The sequence below is a fragment of the Podarcis liolepis genome (genome assembly GCF_965112155.1).
Source record: "Podarcis liolepis genome assembly, chromosome: 16".
Lineage (NCBI taxonomy): Eukaryota > Metazoa > Chordata > Lepidosauria > Squamata > Lacertidae > Podarcis > Podarcis liolepis.
Window position 1 is genome coordinate 42,074,196 of NC_139567.1, and position 15,485 is coordinate 42,089,680.

Here is a 15,485-nt window from a genome sequence, read left to right on the forward strand (position 1 = left end):
TGAATGTAAACCAGAACTACTTTATTTTAGGTAACATGTTATGGTGATGCTTTCATATCGGTGCTGAAAATATGAGCTTTAGCAAATATTTCGCATTACGCCCATATTATGGTTCCTAGTATATGTGTGTAAGTTAAACTTCGTTGCTTGTTTTGACATATTTGCTCATCTCAGCGTCTGCAATTTTGACAAAATTCTGGAAAGTTTGTTGCTCAGGAACCGTTGCAGGTCTGACGGAGACGCACTTGAAGACTTTGCGTTTTGTGTCATAGTTTCCCATGCATCTGTGGACTCGACCTCTGATTAACCTTGGCAGCTCCCGGTCCTGTTATGCAAGAAGAATAAGAGGTAAGACCTCCCAACCCTTAGCGTGAAATACTAAGCAATGGACAGAAAGAGCCAACATGGGGCCCTCCAGTTACTTGTGGACTCCATTCCCCATCAGTGCAAACAGCCAGCATGGCCAGTGGTCAGGAATGATGGGAGCTGGAGCCCAGTGGCATCTGGAGGGCAACACATTGGCTATCCTTCCTTTAAAGTAACAGTAACATTGGAATTCTCCTTTTTGTTGTAGTTAAACAACAGCTTCATGCTTCTTTCCCACAATCTAACTCATATCAACAAAGCTGTTTCAGTTTTTATTATTATTTAAAAAATGGTTTATGGAGAATTACAGTTGCAATGGTAAGGCTGGTAAATGTCAATGTAAGGTGTTTATTTTATTTAACAGGATTTATATATTGCTTGATCATCCGTAACCTCTAAGTGGTTTGCATAGGTGTTAAATGTTCCGCTGTCAAAATAAACTGGAATAATCTACAGAAATAATATTTGTTTTGAAAATATTTTTATATGCTACTTGTATATCAGTGAAATTTTAGGACTGACCACATATTCCATGAGTATGCATTTGACATGTGTAATGACTTGTGAAAGAAAAACAGGGTGAACACTCGGGGAACCTGTGAAGCTCCCTGATTGATCATCCTGCTGGGCATGGCCTCAATCCCTCTACTTGTATCAATGGTGCACAGGTGTTTATTGCAATAGAAGTGGTGGCTTCTGTAGCACATATAGTACACGATTGAATAAACATGCAAAACACTTACAATCTCATAGAATACACATGGCATGCTCTCCTTCCCGTCTCTCAACAGGAAAGTCTTGGCTCCGTACTGCCCAGGGGTGACTGCAGAATCCAGGACACCTAAATATATAGAGCAGGATTTACACTAACAATTGTATCCCATGGTGTCCTAAGATAACATAAACGGCTTTTTCTAAAGGTCTGTTTGGTTGATTTTGTACAAAGATGGAAGTGGGATGACAGTCTATTCTTCTAGGGTACTACAATTTGAATTCTATGGGTTAGCTCAGGTTGTGCGGCATCCACAGTTCGGTCCTCCAACACTTTGCTGCTGTTCTCTGTACCCACCCATCCCAGCATCTGCCACTTGAGGCAGCTTCCTCACTCTGTCTAATGTTAGAGCCGGCCCTGTGAGTGAAGCTCAGGTAATGTGTCATAGAATTGGAGAGCTGGAAGGTTGTATGCTTTCACACAGGATCTAGACATGATTCTCAGGTCTGAGGTGGACCTGTGCAAAGTGCCCTCTTGTTGAGTTTGCTGGCAGCAGTGACAGGGAGTAGAGGGCACTTGCAGTGCCCCAAGCAGCACTGGGCAGTTGGATCTAGCCATTGTTTACACTTGCCCCAAAGCAGTGTTTCTCTGAGCCAGGGGTGGGGAACCTCCTAGGCCAGACCCCTTCTTGCCAAACCATGCCCCTCACCAGCCCTGCCTCGCACCCTCCTTGGGTATTCTTGCTCAGCTCAAAATGTGTCCTTGAACTCTGATAATGCCTCTTTACTCGCCTGGATGCTGATGATTTTATTATTTATACCCCACCCATCTAGCTGGGTTGCCCCAGACACTCTGGGTGGCTGAAAGGAGGCGCTGTCTGAGTATGTGCTGATATTAGCCTACAGTACCGAGGTAAAATTTACAACTGTTGCTCTGCCCACTTTTGCCTCTGACCCTGTCTACCACTGGCATGTGGCCCCTGGAAGCTTACCCAGAAGGGAATGAGAGGCCCTCGGGAGTTAGAAGGTTTCCCACCCCTGCTCTGAGGCATTGCAGCAAAGTAAAACAATGCCTTGGCCCAGCTCCTGGGTCTGCTGGGAGCACCAGGCTGAGAAAAAAATGCAAAGCATGTTGGCAGCAAGATAAGTGTCAGCAACGTGCCTTGCTTAGGGTGCTGGGTCCCAGGCAGCTGATGCTGTTGTCTGAAATATATATTTAATTGTCCGTGCTTGGTATCGTGGCACCAGCATTCTGTGTAGAAAAAAAACAATACCCTGTTGTACTTACCCAAGACCTCAAATAACAGGGGCACTTTATTCGTATACTGACTCCAGTGTTTCATGCTTTCAATGACTACAGATATAATTCTGAGAGAATTGTCTTTTTCCTGCAGTTTTGCTTGAAACGCCGCTGGCCCTTTCTTTCACACAGAAGAGGCAAACAAAAAGAGAACTTGAGGCAATTAAAGACCTTTGCACAGTGGTGAGTTCCTGCTCCAATACTTGGAATTATATATTTTTAAATGTTTTTCTGTCATATGCAACTCTGTTTTTGAAATCCAGTGGGTGCGGGGAGTGAGAATGCAAAATGGACTTCATGTTTCTACCCTGAATGGATGAGCAAAGCAATTTTTGAGGTACAGTAAGCCTGCAACTTACGATCACAAACTTACACGGGGTGATCAATCAATAAATAAATGGGAAAAATGAGGGAAATCAAAATATGAGTAGAAAAAATGTCAGAAGGAGTTGGGAGAGCAGGAAATGACAATCAGCAATCCCATCAGCCATTGCACTCAGCCTGGGAGAGTGTTTGGCCGTTGTCACAGCTGGAGAGTAAGATAGGGCCAAGCGAAAGCACAGAGAGCAAGTGGAGCTGGCCTGTGAGCAAGGGGAAGGTAGTCTGAGCTGGTAAGTGCTGGGTTTTTTATGTTTGGTTTTTTACAGGTTGCTTAAGGGGCCTTCCTGGCTTTATGCATTTTTTCATTTGCACACAGTTCCCAGGAACCGAACTCTTGCATAAGTTGTGGGCTTACTGTACTCATTCCAGGGCAATTTCAAGGACTAGTGTGTGGCCACTAGACCTCTTAGTGAGAAATGATCTGAACAAATCACTCCTGCACAAGATGAACAACTCATATGCCCCCCAAAGACCTGGTTTGGTAGAGAAATTTGTCCAGCATGTAATGGTCAGCTGTACTATGAACTGAGCACCATTTTCCTCCATAAGTTCTTCTCTAGCTCAGAAAGTTGAAACAAGATGCTGTGCCTGCATGGTTTTCATTCAGCCACGCTCAAAGTCAGCCGCATGCTCACAGTTTGAACATGCTCAGAAGCTCTTGAATGTTTTTCCCCTCCCCCTTATTCTTAGACTGGATCTAGACACCAGTGGCGTAGCGTGGGGGGTGCCAGGGGTGCCAGCCGCACCGGGCGCAACTTCTGGGGGGGCGCGCTCGCTGCCTCCGGAGTCGCCGAAGAGCCTCGGGCGCAGGCTGTAGCTGGCAGCGGCTCTCAGCGCTCGCCACGGTCCCCGCGCGTCAGGGCCACGGAGGGCGCGCCAGGCAGCCCCTCCTCACCGACGGGCAGCGTTCGCCTGCGGGGCTCGGCCAGCGCGCTGGGCTGGCTGCGTGGAGTCGCCGAGGAGCCGCCGCCGCCTGCCATGCCGCCCTGGCTGCTTCAACCGCGTCCGACAGCCGGCTCGAGGCTCCTTCCGGCCGGGTCTCCCGACGGGGCGCTGCGGGCGGAGGCTCCGGCACCAAGCGCCACGCCGCCCAGCCTCGGGTCGCTGTCTGGACGTGCGCAGCCCGCCAAACGCGCCATCGGCGGCGCTCTAGTGCCTGCGCGCCAAGACCGCCCACCCGCCCCGACGGCCCCCCCGACGGAGGCCGGCCGACGCACTGGCCCCAGAGCCGCCCCCTCCCCGCGCCAGACAGAAGCCGCGTCCGGACTAGCCGGGCCGGGGAGGGAGAGGGAGACCGAGAAGGCTGCGCCGCGACGCCCAAAGACGCGCGTCTTGGCGTATTAATGACCATGGTTAGGTGTTAGGGGGCGCAAATTACTTGCCTTGCCCCGGGTTAGGGGGCGCAAATTACTTGCCTTGCCCCGGGTGCTGATAACCCACGCTACGCCGCTGCTAGACACATCAAAGAAGCGTTTAAGTTAAATGCGTTGTAAATTTACACAGGGAAATCCCGTAGGGAAAAACAGGACTCCACAGCACCATCTGGTGGAACAGTGTTATATCACATATACAACACATATAAATCACTTTTTCTTTACCAATCTAGCTGAGTCCTTAGAAGAACTTTCATTGAGTTCTGTGAAACTGCATGGCAGAAAAAGTTAGCTGCTTTATTCAGCAGGTGTTCTTTGATGTTAAGCATTTTGTCTTAACTCTTGGTGATTGATCTGAGTTATGAGAGCAGATCACTTAACCCAGCAGCACTGGGTGGATGGGTGTAACTCTGTTTGGGTTAATTTTCTTGGTAGCTCCTTGCAAAATGTTTTATGTGGTTGTCTCATACCCAAATCTAAAACCCACTTTTAAAAAGGTATACAATATGTTTTAAAGTGGGTGCGGTGTGTGGAAACAGGTAATTCAGCTGAGGAAGCAATTTGATTTTATTGGATGATGTAAAATAATTTACAAGTCAACCACTGTCTTAAATTGCAGATTACTTAAGATTAGAGGTCCCATCCAACAAAGTTTTACTCGGTGTAGAGCCATTGAAATGAATGGGCCAATGTTAGTCATGCTCATTACTTTTCTGTGGGCCTACTCTGAGTAGGACTAGCATTGGAGACCCACATAGGTTTTGTGGGAAGGGGAACACACAAACAATTTTTTTTTAAAATACATGTGTATTATAATGTTACCTGAACGATTTTGACATCTTGAGCACTATCAGCTTTTTTCTCGTTAACTTTTTGTTGTAAAGGGCTGGGTTTAAATGTATACGATGTACTCTGACCCTGTGGGCCCCTCGGCACTGTGTTCTTTCCAGCTGGCCATTGGGCTGTGGCTGGATAGCTTTGTTCTGCTCCTCCTGCCTTGCTACCATGTGAATAGCCAGCTGATTTCTGTTGCTTTGATCCAGTTCCCATCAAACACTCTGGACTGTTGTCAAGCTGTGAACCCTTCCTGTTGTCTGTTCCACTGCCCAAAGCTGGGAAGTTGTTTCTTTTCCAAGTGTTGTTTTTCTCCTCTAGTCTGCAGTGAAAATAGTTGATATGGCTTGAATATATCAAAATATGTATACAGTGGTACCTCGCAAGACGAATGCCTCACAAGACAAAAAACTCGCTAGACGAAAGGGTTTTTGGTTTTTTGAGTTGCTTCGCAAGACGAATTTCCCTATGGGCTTGCTTCGCAAGACGGAAACGTCTTGCAAGTTTGTTTCCTTTTTCTTAACATCGTTAATACAGTTGTGACTTGACTTCGAGGAGCAACTCATAGAACGCGGTGTGGTAGCCTTTTTTGAGGTTTTTAAAGACTTTGGTGATTTTTGAAGCTTTTCCAAAACTTTCCCGACACCGTGCTTCGCAAGACGAAAAATATCGCAAGACGACAAAACTCGTGGAACGAATTAATTTCGTCTTGCGAGGCACCACTGTACAAGCATTTAGAAACCCAACAGCATTTTTAAATCCTTTCCTCTAATTCCTCCCAGAAATACCTAGAACAGGGAGAGCCCATGTGGGGTCTTCCAGATGTTACTAGACTCCAGCTCCCATCAACCCCGACCATTGGCCATACTTAATCTTTTCCCATATATTTGCATGGTAGTAGAGCCAGCGTGGTGTAGTGGTTAAGAGCAGTGGACTCGTAATCTGGTGAACTGGGTTCACTTCCCCACTCCTCCACATGCAGCTGCTGGGTGACCTTGGGCTAGTCCAGGGGTAGGCAACCTAAGGCCCGTGGGCTGGATGCGGCCCAATCGCCGCCTCAGTCCGGTCCATGGGTGGTCCGGAAATCAGTGTGTTTTTACATGAGTAGATTGTGTCCTTTTATTTAAAATGCATCTCTGGGTTATTTGTGGGGCCTGCCTGGTGTTTTTACATGAGTAGAATGTGTGCTTTTATTTAAAATGCATCTCTGGGTTATTTGTGGGGCATAGGAATTTGTTCATTCCCCCCCCAAAAAAAATATATAGTCCGGCCCACCACATGGTCTGAGGGACGGTGGACTGGCCCATGGCTGAAAAAGGTTGCTGACCCCTGGGCTAGTCAGACTTCTGTGAAGTCTCTCAGCCTCACTCACCTCACAGAGTGTTTGTTGTGGGGGGAGGAAGGGAAAGGAGATTGTTAGCCACTTTGAGACTCCTTAAGGGGAGTGAAAGGAGGGATATCAAGTCCAAACTTTTTTTCTTCTTCTTCTGTTGCAACCTACATTGGATCAGGCTGCAACCCATCAGTGGGTTCCAACCCACCAATTGAAGACTAGTGATCTAGTCTAACCCCCTGCATGTTGTTGCACCTTAAATTTTTACAGAATTCCTCCCCACCTATCCTGCATTTCTAGTTCATGTCCAAAGGGCAGAACTTGAAGCATAGGCAGAGTGAATTGTTTCATCAGCACAAAAAGGTTTAACTCCAAAATCCACTCGCAGGGATCCCAATGAAGCAAAGTTTCATGTCAAATGATATTATGACCTCAGCTGGAAGCAGTTGTACGCTTTGGGGGATGCAACCAACCTCCAGTTGTTGAAGTTCTTTCCTGCTTGTGATACAGCTGATGTTGGTGCATTTGGGTGTCTTAACACTGAAGGTGGAACAGGAAGCTCTGCTGGGCTTTAAGGACATAATTTTAGAGCTTACAATGCATGCTGAAGAGACAGAGGCTTGTAAAAATTGTATGTGTAATCATACAGTATCAGTTTCCATAATTTTAAAATAAATATAATTACAGGAATATAACTGTATAAAATATACTTGCAGTGAGGAGGATTAATATATTTAAGATGTGTTGCTTTTTTCCATACATACATTGTTTTCTGTAATCGAGTTGGTTCTGGCTTTGCAGTTTCCCATTCAAAATCTTAAAAAGGCAAAGGGCACAGTTAATTGAAATCAAGTTCATGATATTGGTAATATGTTGTTTGTGAGCTTGAAAAAATATATACATGCGAATTGCATTTGCACTCCTCATAATCGCAGTGTTGTGGATTCCACCACACGCCCACCCTGAACCAGTAGTGCTTCAAGTTCCAGTTCTCCCAACACTGAAGATAATTGCACTTTCATCTCTCACAGTAATCTCCATGTGTGCCTGGAATCCCATGAAACTTTGAACTGGGACAATAACTGTCCAAAATAAGAGCTCTCAGGTGCCCTTCTAAGGGTGAAAGTTACTTCAGGTTAGGGATAGACATACGGTATCTGTCATTTCTAATAGATTTGCTATGTTTATGTTCTTAATTATTTATTGTAAGCTGTCTCAGAAATGTGGCTGAAGGAGGTTCGAGCCTGCTCAGTGGGAAAGGAATGCTGAGTGTCAGGCGGAGGGGTGGCAGGGAGTGGAAAACCAGGAAGACTGAATGAAACGGAGTATCCGAGAAAAGGGATGCCTGTCTGGCCAGAAACCCTGAATAGGAGAACTTTACAATGCAACATTGTGTTGCAGGTCCCGCTTGGAAATAAGTAAGTAAAATAAATAGCAAGCACAAGGGGAGGCATCCCCCTACCCGCCGTGGATTCTTTCACAGCATTCCTCTTGATGCTGACAGCCCTGCAGACATGTGGGCTGGTTGATCACATGGGTACTTTCCCTACAGCACTCCTGTAACATTTAAAGGGCACCAGTGATATAAGTCCTGGCTGGATCAGATGTCAGGGCCTATCTATTTAGTCCAACATGCTGCCTCTGTCAATGGCCATTCAGAAATCCCTGGAGGCTCAGAAGAAGGACATGAAGCCAACAATCATCTCCTGCTTTGTTTCCGCCCAGCATCTGGAAATTGGAGGTACATTGACTGAACATGGCTAATAGCCGCAGCCGAACTTGTGCTCTCTTAATATAATTGTTTATAAGCAGTTGTCGGTATAATCTATCAGTTTCCTATTTCTGTGTGAGTAGTTTGCATGGTCCAAGTTGAATGCACTCCTTGAGAAAAGCTAGGTAAGCAATTATTTTACGGTTGCACTGTTGTACATTACCATTTTCCAAAGGCAGCATTTTGAAACCACAAGGCAATTGAGAGGTAGAAGTTTCTTCGCTAAGAAAGCTCCCCCTCCCCTTTGACCAGCATAAAATAGGATTAACTGTTATTATTACAGTAATTAATCCTGGCAGAAATTCTGCACAGTAGCCTTTTCAAGCATATTAGAGATGACAGATATATCTTCTACAATAGTGCGCCCGAAATTCTCCTTTCCTGTAACATGGACCTATGATATGAACTGAAAGAAAAAAGGGCAGAGTTTCAAGAACTCCTGTTTAAATGTCAGCGTTCCACATAATTAGTAAAGACAAGAAAGTAGTCCTGCAACCCACAGATATTTCAGTTGTATAATTGTGTAATATAGACACACACACACACAATATTGTCCTCCACTTACCAGCTAGCATGGCAGAATAATCCACATTTTCAGCTGGTTTGCTGCTACATAGCTCATTTTTAAGTGGGTTTGAAGTGAGTGGTTGCCTGTTCCTTTTTTTCTGATTGAACAGTGGGACTGGAAAGTAGCCTAAAATGCGAAGTTACAACATAATATGTATAATAATAATTATTATTATTAATAATAATTTATTATTTATACCCTGCCCATCTGGCTGGGTTTCCCCAGCCACTCTGGGCGGCTTCCAACTGAATATTAAAAACAATACAGCATTAGACATTAAAAACTTCCCTAAAGAGGGCTGTCTTCAGTTGTCTTTTAAAAGTAAAATAGTTGTTTATTTCCTTGACATCTGGTGGGAGGGCGTTCCACAGGGCAGGCGCCACCACCGAGAAGGCCCTCTGCCTGGTTCCCTGTAACCTTACTTCTCGCAGTGAGGGAACCGCCAGAAGGCCCTCGACGCTGGATCTCAGTATATTATGTTATGATATTATTCTCATAACATTAATTGTATTGATTCTCACACACAAACACAAGCTAACAGTTTGCTCTGAGGCAGAGTTTGAATTATCCCCCACCTGCAAAGGCCACCTCCCGCACGCAGAAATGGCACAGAAGGCTGCAGATACTGTATTTCCAGTATTTCAAACACTCAAGGGGGTTGCAGAGCAGGTCTAGTGAGGAGTGTGGCTTGAGGACAGAGGATATGGCCTGGAGAGAGTCCCCAGGGCCAGGTAGCGAGGTCTGGAGGGCCACATGCTTGCTGTACATCCTACCCTGGATCTCTTAAGCTCCCCCACCTGAACCATCATGACAGGCATTTCATCAAGTCATCGGAATAATTTTCAAATTCAGTACCAGTGCAATATTGATACCTGCAGTAGAGCGGTTTGAATTGTCAGTTAAAGTCCTCTTCATTTCTCCTTCCACAATACCTAGACACACACACAAAAAGATAAATGACTGGGCACTCGTCTTTTCCCAGGGGTGATGTAAGCATTGCTTTTAAGAGAATTCTAGTGCATTATTCAAGCACAGTAGTTTATAACAAGATTGTATTAAATTTAAAAATATAATATATAGATTGGGGGTCAGCCAGTGGCGTAGCGTGGGGGGTGCAGGGGGGGCCGGCCGCACTGGGCGCAACATCTGGGGGGTAGGGTTAGGGGGCGCAAATCCACGGGTTAGGGGGCGCAAATCCACGGGTTAGGGGGCGCAAATTACTTGCCTTGCCCCGGGTGCTGACAACCCACGCTACGCCACTGGGGTCAGCAAACCTTTTCAGCAGATCTTGTGGGGGAGGGGCGGACTATATTTTGAAAAATATATATGAATGAATTCCTATGCCCCACAAATAACCCAGAGATGCATTTTAAATAAAGGAGCACATTCTACTCATGTAAAAACACACTGATTCCCAGACCGTCCATGGGCTGGATTTAGAAGGCGATTGGGCTGGATCCGGCCCCTGGGCCTTAGTTTGCCTACCTATGATATAGATGCGCTCACACAACAAGCAAAGTTCCCACCAGTATGCTGCATAGATAATGCTCTACTGATCAAACAGATAACATTAGGATGAATTATAAACGTTTATTTGTTTGCTTATTATTCACAAACTCCTCACTAAGAAAAACGATACAATTAATAATAAAATGAAAGCATATTTAAAACATTTAAAGATGTGTAAAAATATATAGGGCACACAGTGCTCCATACACATAGACAGAAAAAGCTGATTTGGTATCCAGGGTGCACTGTCTGTTTAGGACATTGGCTCCATGATTGAATCGCTGTCATTTTAATTGTGCTTAATGTTTCTTTCATATGAGACTGCGTATCACCTTGAGGCTTTTCGCACGAGGTGACTGATAAATATAACAGGCAGATATTATGGGCTGAATCCAACCCACTGGGTTATTGGGTTGTTGTTTTTATTTTGATTATATATTTTGTGGTTTTATATTTTGACTTTGTTCCGTCAACCGCCCTGAGACCTCCGGGTCTAGGGCAGTATATAAATTCAATAACTAATAATAACTAAGTTTTCTTCATCATAGACCCATTGAAATTAATGGATCTAAGTCTCAGTCATGAATTTCAATAGGTCTTAGGACAAACATTGGCTACAACCCTATGGTGACCATTTTTGTGCATTTATATTTTTTTAAAAATGCAACTGGAAAATATTTTTTTGAGGAAAATACTGAGGGACCCTTGGGCCAGTTACTGTCTCTCAGCTTAACCAACCTCACAGGGTTGTTGTGATGATAAAATGAGAGAACCATGTGCACTAATGTTCATTAAAAATAAAGGATAGCATGCAAACCTAGGTAGAACAGAGTGACATGAGATTAAACTGTTACCTAGTTTAAGCAGAATAAAAATAATCCCGTCATTCACTTTGTGTATAAATACACATCCAAGCTTTCATAACCTCTGTGGCTGGCAAGGCTGTATATGGGAAAATAAAAGTTTAGGAGAAGAGCTATAAATCATGTCTTACAATGCAATTGAGAGGGTTTTTTGGGCGCAAGGGGAGGGGGGAAAACAACCTGGAATTTCTAGTTTTTAACCAAGCTCAGTTTTGTTTTAACATGTTGGATTGCTTTCTCCTGTGTGTGTTTAAGTCACATTTTTGCATATGTGTACCACTCTCTAGCTGCAGGGGAAGGAGGGGGAATTAAAGGACTGACTAAATTACATGAGTCTTATTTTTTAGCAGAAACACACATTAAGAGAAAGAATAATGAGATTTTAAAAGGCAAGGGTGAGGACAGAATCAGAACTGGTGACCAGGCTGGCCGGAAAACAAAAATCATGAGGAAAAACTAGGCTTAAATGCAAACATAAAAAGGTCATCTGTTGCTGGCATCGTAAAGTGCCTCTATCTACAAGCACGAGGCTAATGGAGGAGGCAAGAAAGTGCCTCAACCCATTTGCTAGAGGTTGATGGCTCCGTGCAAGAAAAATGGCGGTGGGTGGAGGGAAAAGCCTAAACGCAAACCTGACAGAGGAAAAAAAGGCAGGCAAGTGCCTATATCTATCAGTGCAACGCTGATGAGGGAGAATAGTGGAAGAGTGCCTAAATCTAGCTGAAAGGGGAAGGTAGTGAGAAAATAATTTGCCTACAATCCATTAAAATCAGGTTAATGAGGGGGACGAGAAGGAGGCAGGGAAGGGCCTAAATCCGTTAGGTAGCATGAGGTGGAAAAGGTGGAAAACACTTAAGTTTTGATGCTGACAGGGGTTACAAAAGACAAGAAAGTGTGTGGGGGGGTGCTTAAATTCATTTAGAGAAATGGTTATCTGAGGAAAAGGCAGGAAACGTGCCTAAATTGCTTAGTTATGGAGTGCCAAAGCATGAGGTAAAAAAGGCGGGAAAATGCCTGACTCCACTATCATGAGGTGAACGTGAGGGTGGCACAAGGCTGACAAGGGAGAGAAAGACAGAAATAGCGCCTAAAACCAACTATTTATTTATTTACAAGTATTTCTAAAGCACTCAGTATTTTTAAGAATTAGCACAAGACTTTTAAAGCCGGGGGTGAGGGGGACGGGAATTCCTTCAGCCTTTCAGCATTTCTCCTTTCCTGTGAGATTCTTGGGGGGGGGGGGGACGAAAGGAGATAAATCTCTCTCATTCAGACTTTTAATTCCAGAGAGAAAAGAGCAGAAATGGGAAAAGGAGAGAAAGAGAGCAGGACTTCAGGGGAAAGAGGGAGGAGAACTGCAAGTATTAAGTACTAAAAACATAAGGAGAAAAATGCAGAGTTTCTCCTTCCTCCTGTTTGTATAGTGATGTCAAGAGCTGCCACCCTCAGCCCCTGAGGAGAAAAGGTCAGAGCAATGGAACCACCAATCTTAACAACTGTTAACATTTTAAAATATGTGCAGTTTATATAATTGGTATATTATCAGATTTTTTTGGTGGTTGTTTACCCCCCCCCCACTTGTCTTTCTCCTAGTTGCAGAGTAGCCAAGATGGTTGTCAACACAATTCTCTCTTTTTCTTCTGCTGAAGGAATATGATTCCTCCTCCTTCCATTAGTAGCATTCTGGCCCCATATAACATCATATTATTATTATTATTATTATTATTATTATTATTATTATTATTATTATTATTATTATTATTATTATTACCTTTCCTCCACCTCTTATTTTACCACACATCCCAGTTATGATGATGATCATAATGACAATTAAGTTTATTAACACCCCCCACACCTTGACCAGCAGGTTCCAGGGCGGGTTTCAACAGTTTAAAATTCAAAATTAAGAACAGTTAAAACAAATGACCATCACAGGACCCCTGAAACGTTCAAAAGATCTCCTTTCTTCTGGCCAACTGACACATTTTCTAGAAAACTCTCAATTAATATGATGTTCCTTCCCCAGAAGTCCTTTGGCTTTCTTCAGAATGGACACAACTGAGCTTTTAAAAAAAATAAAAACTATTGGGTATATAATACTTCAGGTATTCCCCCCCCCCCGCCTCCTTTTCCATCTCGACTATAAATGAATTAAGACTGGTGTAATAGAGAATTTGCTGCCCCACGAACCCTTTTTTATGCCAGATATTCAGGCAGCCCCCATGTTCCTTAAGGAAACCTTTTTTTTTTTTGCTTTTTATTCATTTATATTTCGAAAAGCATTTATAGGCTGCCTCCTCATGCAAAACATCAGGGCCGTGCGCGATAGCATTTACAGCATCGCATCGAACGCTATAAAAACAATCCAAAGGAATAATAGAAAAGTGAGTGCCTGGAGGCGGTTAGAGGATGGATGGTGGCTAACAGATTGAGGTTGAATCCTGACAAGACAGAAGTACTGTTTTGGGGGGACAGGGGGCGGGCTGGTGTGGAGGACTCCCTGGTCCTGAATGGGGTAACTGTGCCCCTGAAGGACCAGGTGCGCAGCCTGGGAGTCATTCTGGGCTCACAGCTGTCCATGGAGGCGCAGGTCAATTCTGTGTCCAGGGCAGCTGTTTACCAGCTCCATCTGGTACGCAGGATGAGACCCTCCCTGCCCGCGAACTGTCTCGCCAGAGTGGTGCATGCTCTGGTTATCTCCCACTTGGACTACTGCAATGCGCTCTACGTGGGGCTACCTTTGAAGGTGACCCGGAAACTACAATTAATCCAGAATGCAGCAGCTAGACTGGTGACTGGGAGTGGCCGCCGGGACCACATAACACCGGTCCTGAGAGATCTTCATTGGCTTCCAGTACGTTTCCGAGCACAATTCAAAGTGTTGGTGCTGACCTTTAAAGCCCTAAACGGCCTCGGTCCTGTATACCTGAAGGAGCGTCTCCACTCCCATTGTTCAGCCCGGACACTGAGATCCAGCACCGAGGGCCTTCTGGCAGTTCCCTCACTGCGAGAAGCCAAGTTACAGGGAACCAGGCAGAGGGCCTTCTCGGTAGTGGCGCCCGCCCTGTGGAACACCCTCCCATCAGATGTCAAAGAGATAAATAATTACCTGACATTCAGAAGACATCTTAAGGCAGCCCTGTTCAGGGAGGTTTTTAATATGTAACGCTGTACTGTTTTTAACACTGATTGGGAGCCGCCCAGAGTGGCTGGGGAAACTCAGCCAGATGGGCGGGGTATAAATAATAAATTATTATTATTATGTCTTGTGTCCTGTTGGGATAGTTTGAATATTCTTTGGACAAACTCTACCTGTGCTATGAGCGAAAAGGGAGTTTCTGTGACATCTGCCCTAAACTGTGTTTGGAAACGCGCTGTGTGTCTTCTGTTCGGATGGTTTCTCACCCTGCCGCATGCCGAACATCAAAACAATTAGCCTCAATTTTTCACGCGGCTTTAGTAAGAAAGGGGTTTTAGACTCTCTCTTTCTGGCCTGTTAACAGAGGCTAGATTGTGGCATACTTATGGCCACCGCCATAGAGGCACTGCAGACCCTCAAAACACTCTGTGCACGTTCCAAAAGCACCGAGTTATTCCAGCTCTTTACAACTGTTGTGATTCACTGGCTCTGGCGGCTTGTTAATTAACAGCCTTGGGGAAATGAGGGCAAAGGACAGCACAGATTGTACTTTGACATACAGTGTAACTGCTCCATCGTAGCTTAAGAAACCATCTACTGTGCCATCACAGTTATTTCTCTAGGAACTTTGAGGGCAGGGTGCAGGGAAAGTCAAGGCAATATAGTTAAAAGAAACGGTGTCTGTCTGGATTAAGACACCGACAGCCTCAGTAACTATTAAGTCGGTAATGTGAAGCCGATGGTGTGAATAGATTGCTGGTGGTGTAAGAGGAGGTGTATTTTTGAATCCGTGGCTGAGCTGTCTAGTTTTATATCTTCTAACGGAATCAGCATAGGGTGAGTGGTTTGTTTGTTTTTAATCACTGCTGTATAAATTCAAATAGTAGGGAGGCAAATCTTCCTCCGCATTCATCCCTCTACAAGCACCGAAGGTATGGCAATTATTTTTTGCATCTCTGTGGGACATGGCTTTGCAAGGAGAGGAGCTTTTTCAGCCTCCCAGCTGGGTAGGACCACCTGGGTTTTGCCAAGCTGAGCGTTCCTTGAGCTCAGGGTAAGTTGCACAGAACGTGACTGTGAGGCAAACTCCAGCAAAGACCCTTCATCAATAAGGGGACCACTTTCCATGGCTGCCAGCTTTCATCTGGAGCTAACTGCATCATGCTCATTTGGGTTACGGATGGATGGCTATGTCAATTTCAATTTCTTTCTGCTTCTCTCTTTTCCCAGTTTTATCAGTCAGCACATTTCCAGACCTATGTTTCACTTGCATAAGTCTGATAATTCTTTTTAATTAAAAAACAACAACTCATGAAAATTTGTCAGCATTTTAAGTG

General features: G+C 44.7%; 2 protein-coding genes across 11 annotated transcripts in view; one reads left to right on the plus strand and one right to left on the minus strand.

Annotated features, from left to right (window-relative positions):
- On the minus strand, window positions 1-11,080 carry SPATA22 (spermatogenesis associated 22). Of its 3 annotated transcripts, XM_083480059.1 has the most exons (10): window positions 11,001-11,022; window positions 9,492-9,569; window positions 9,213-9,419; window positions 8,635-8,763; window positions 7,063-7,114; window positions 6,772-6,867; window positions 4,954-5,287; window positions 2,366-2,498; window positions 1,110-1,207; window positions 1-325 (listed from the first exon to the last, which is right to left on the minus strand). In XM_083480059.1, exons 2-10 carry the CDS (start codon window positions 9,550-9,552, stop codon window positions 134-136), a joined length of 1,302 nt encoding a protein of 433 aa, XP_083336185.1. In that variant the 5' UTR covers window positions 9,553-9,569; window positions 11,001-11,022; the 3' UTR covers window positions 1-133. The 3 variants fall into 3 exon arrangements, with proteins under 3 accessions (XP_083336185.1, XP_083336187.1, XP_083336186.1); XM_083480061.1 differs by lacking the exon at window positions 9,213-9,419 and having other exon boundaries at window positions 9,510-9,569; window positions 11,001-11,080; XM_083480060.1 differs by lacking the exon at window positions 6,772-6,867.
- ASPA (aspartoacylase) overlaps window positions 2,434-15,485 on the plus strand; it is a 25,096-nt gene continuing 12,044 nt past the window's right edge. For 4 of the 8 annotated variants that reach the window (XM_083480103.1, XM_083480104.1, XM_083480100.1 and 1 more), the window contains exon 1: window positions 7,122-8,039. In XM_083480103.1, coding sequence (XP_083336229.1) covers window positions 7,931-8,039 — 109 coding nt within the window. In that variant the 5' untranslated portion in view covers window positions 7,122-7,930. Of the gene's footprint in view, window positions 2,989-7,121; window positions 8,040-9,537; window positions 9,627-12,334; window positions 12,475-15,485 lie in introns of those variants that run through there. The other 4 variants (XM_083480106.1, XM_083480107.1, XM_083480101.1 and 1 more) reach the window with 4 other exon arrangements.

What these genes read in the sequence shown, in the direction of transcription:
- SPATA22 (XM_083480059.1), bottom strand. Translation starts at nt 9,552, where the DNA reads ATGAAGAGGACTTTAACTGACAATTCAAACCGCTCTACTGCAGGTATC. An exon ending in ACTCGATTACAGAAAACAAT is followed by an intron (nt 6,868 to 7,062) that starts GTATGTATGGAA and finishes ATGTCCTTAAAG; the next exon opens with CCCAGCAGAGCTTCCTGTTC. An exon ending in AAGATGTCAAAATCGTTCAG is followed by an intron (nt 2,499 to 4,953) that starts GTAACATTATAA and finishes TCTGTGTGAAAG; the next exon opens with AAAGGGCCAGCGGCGTTTCA.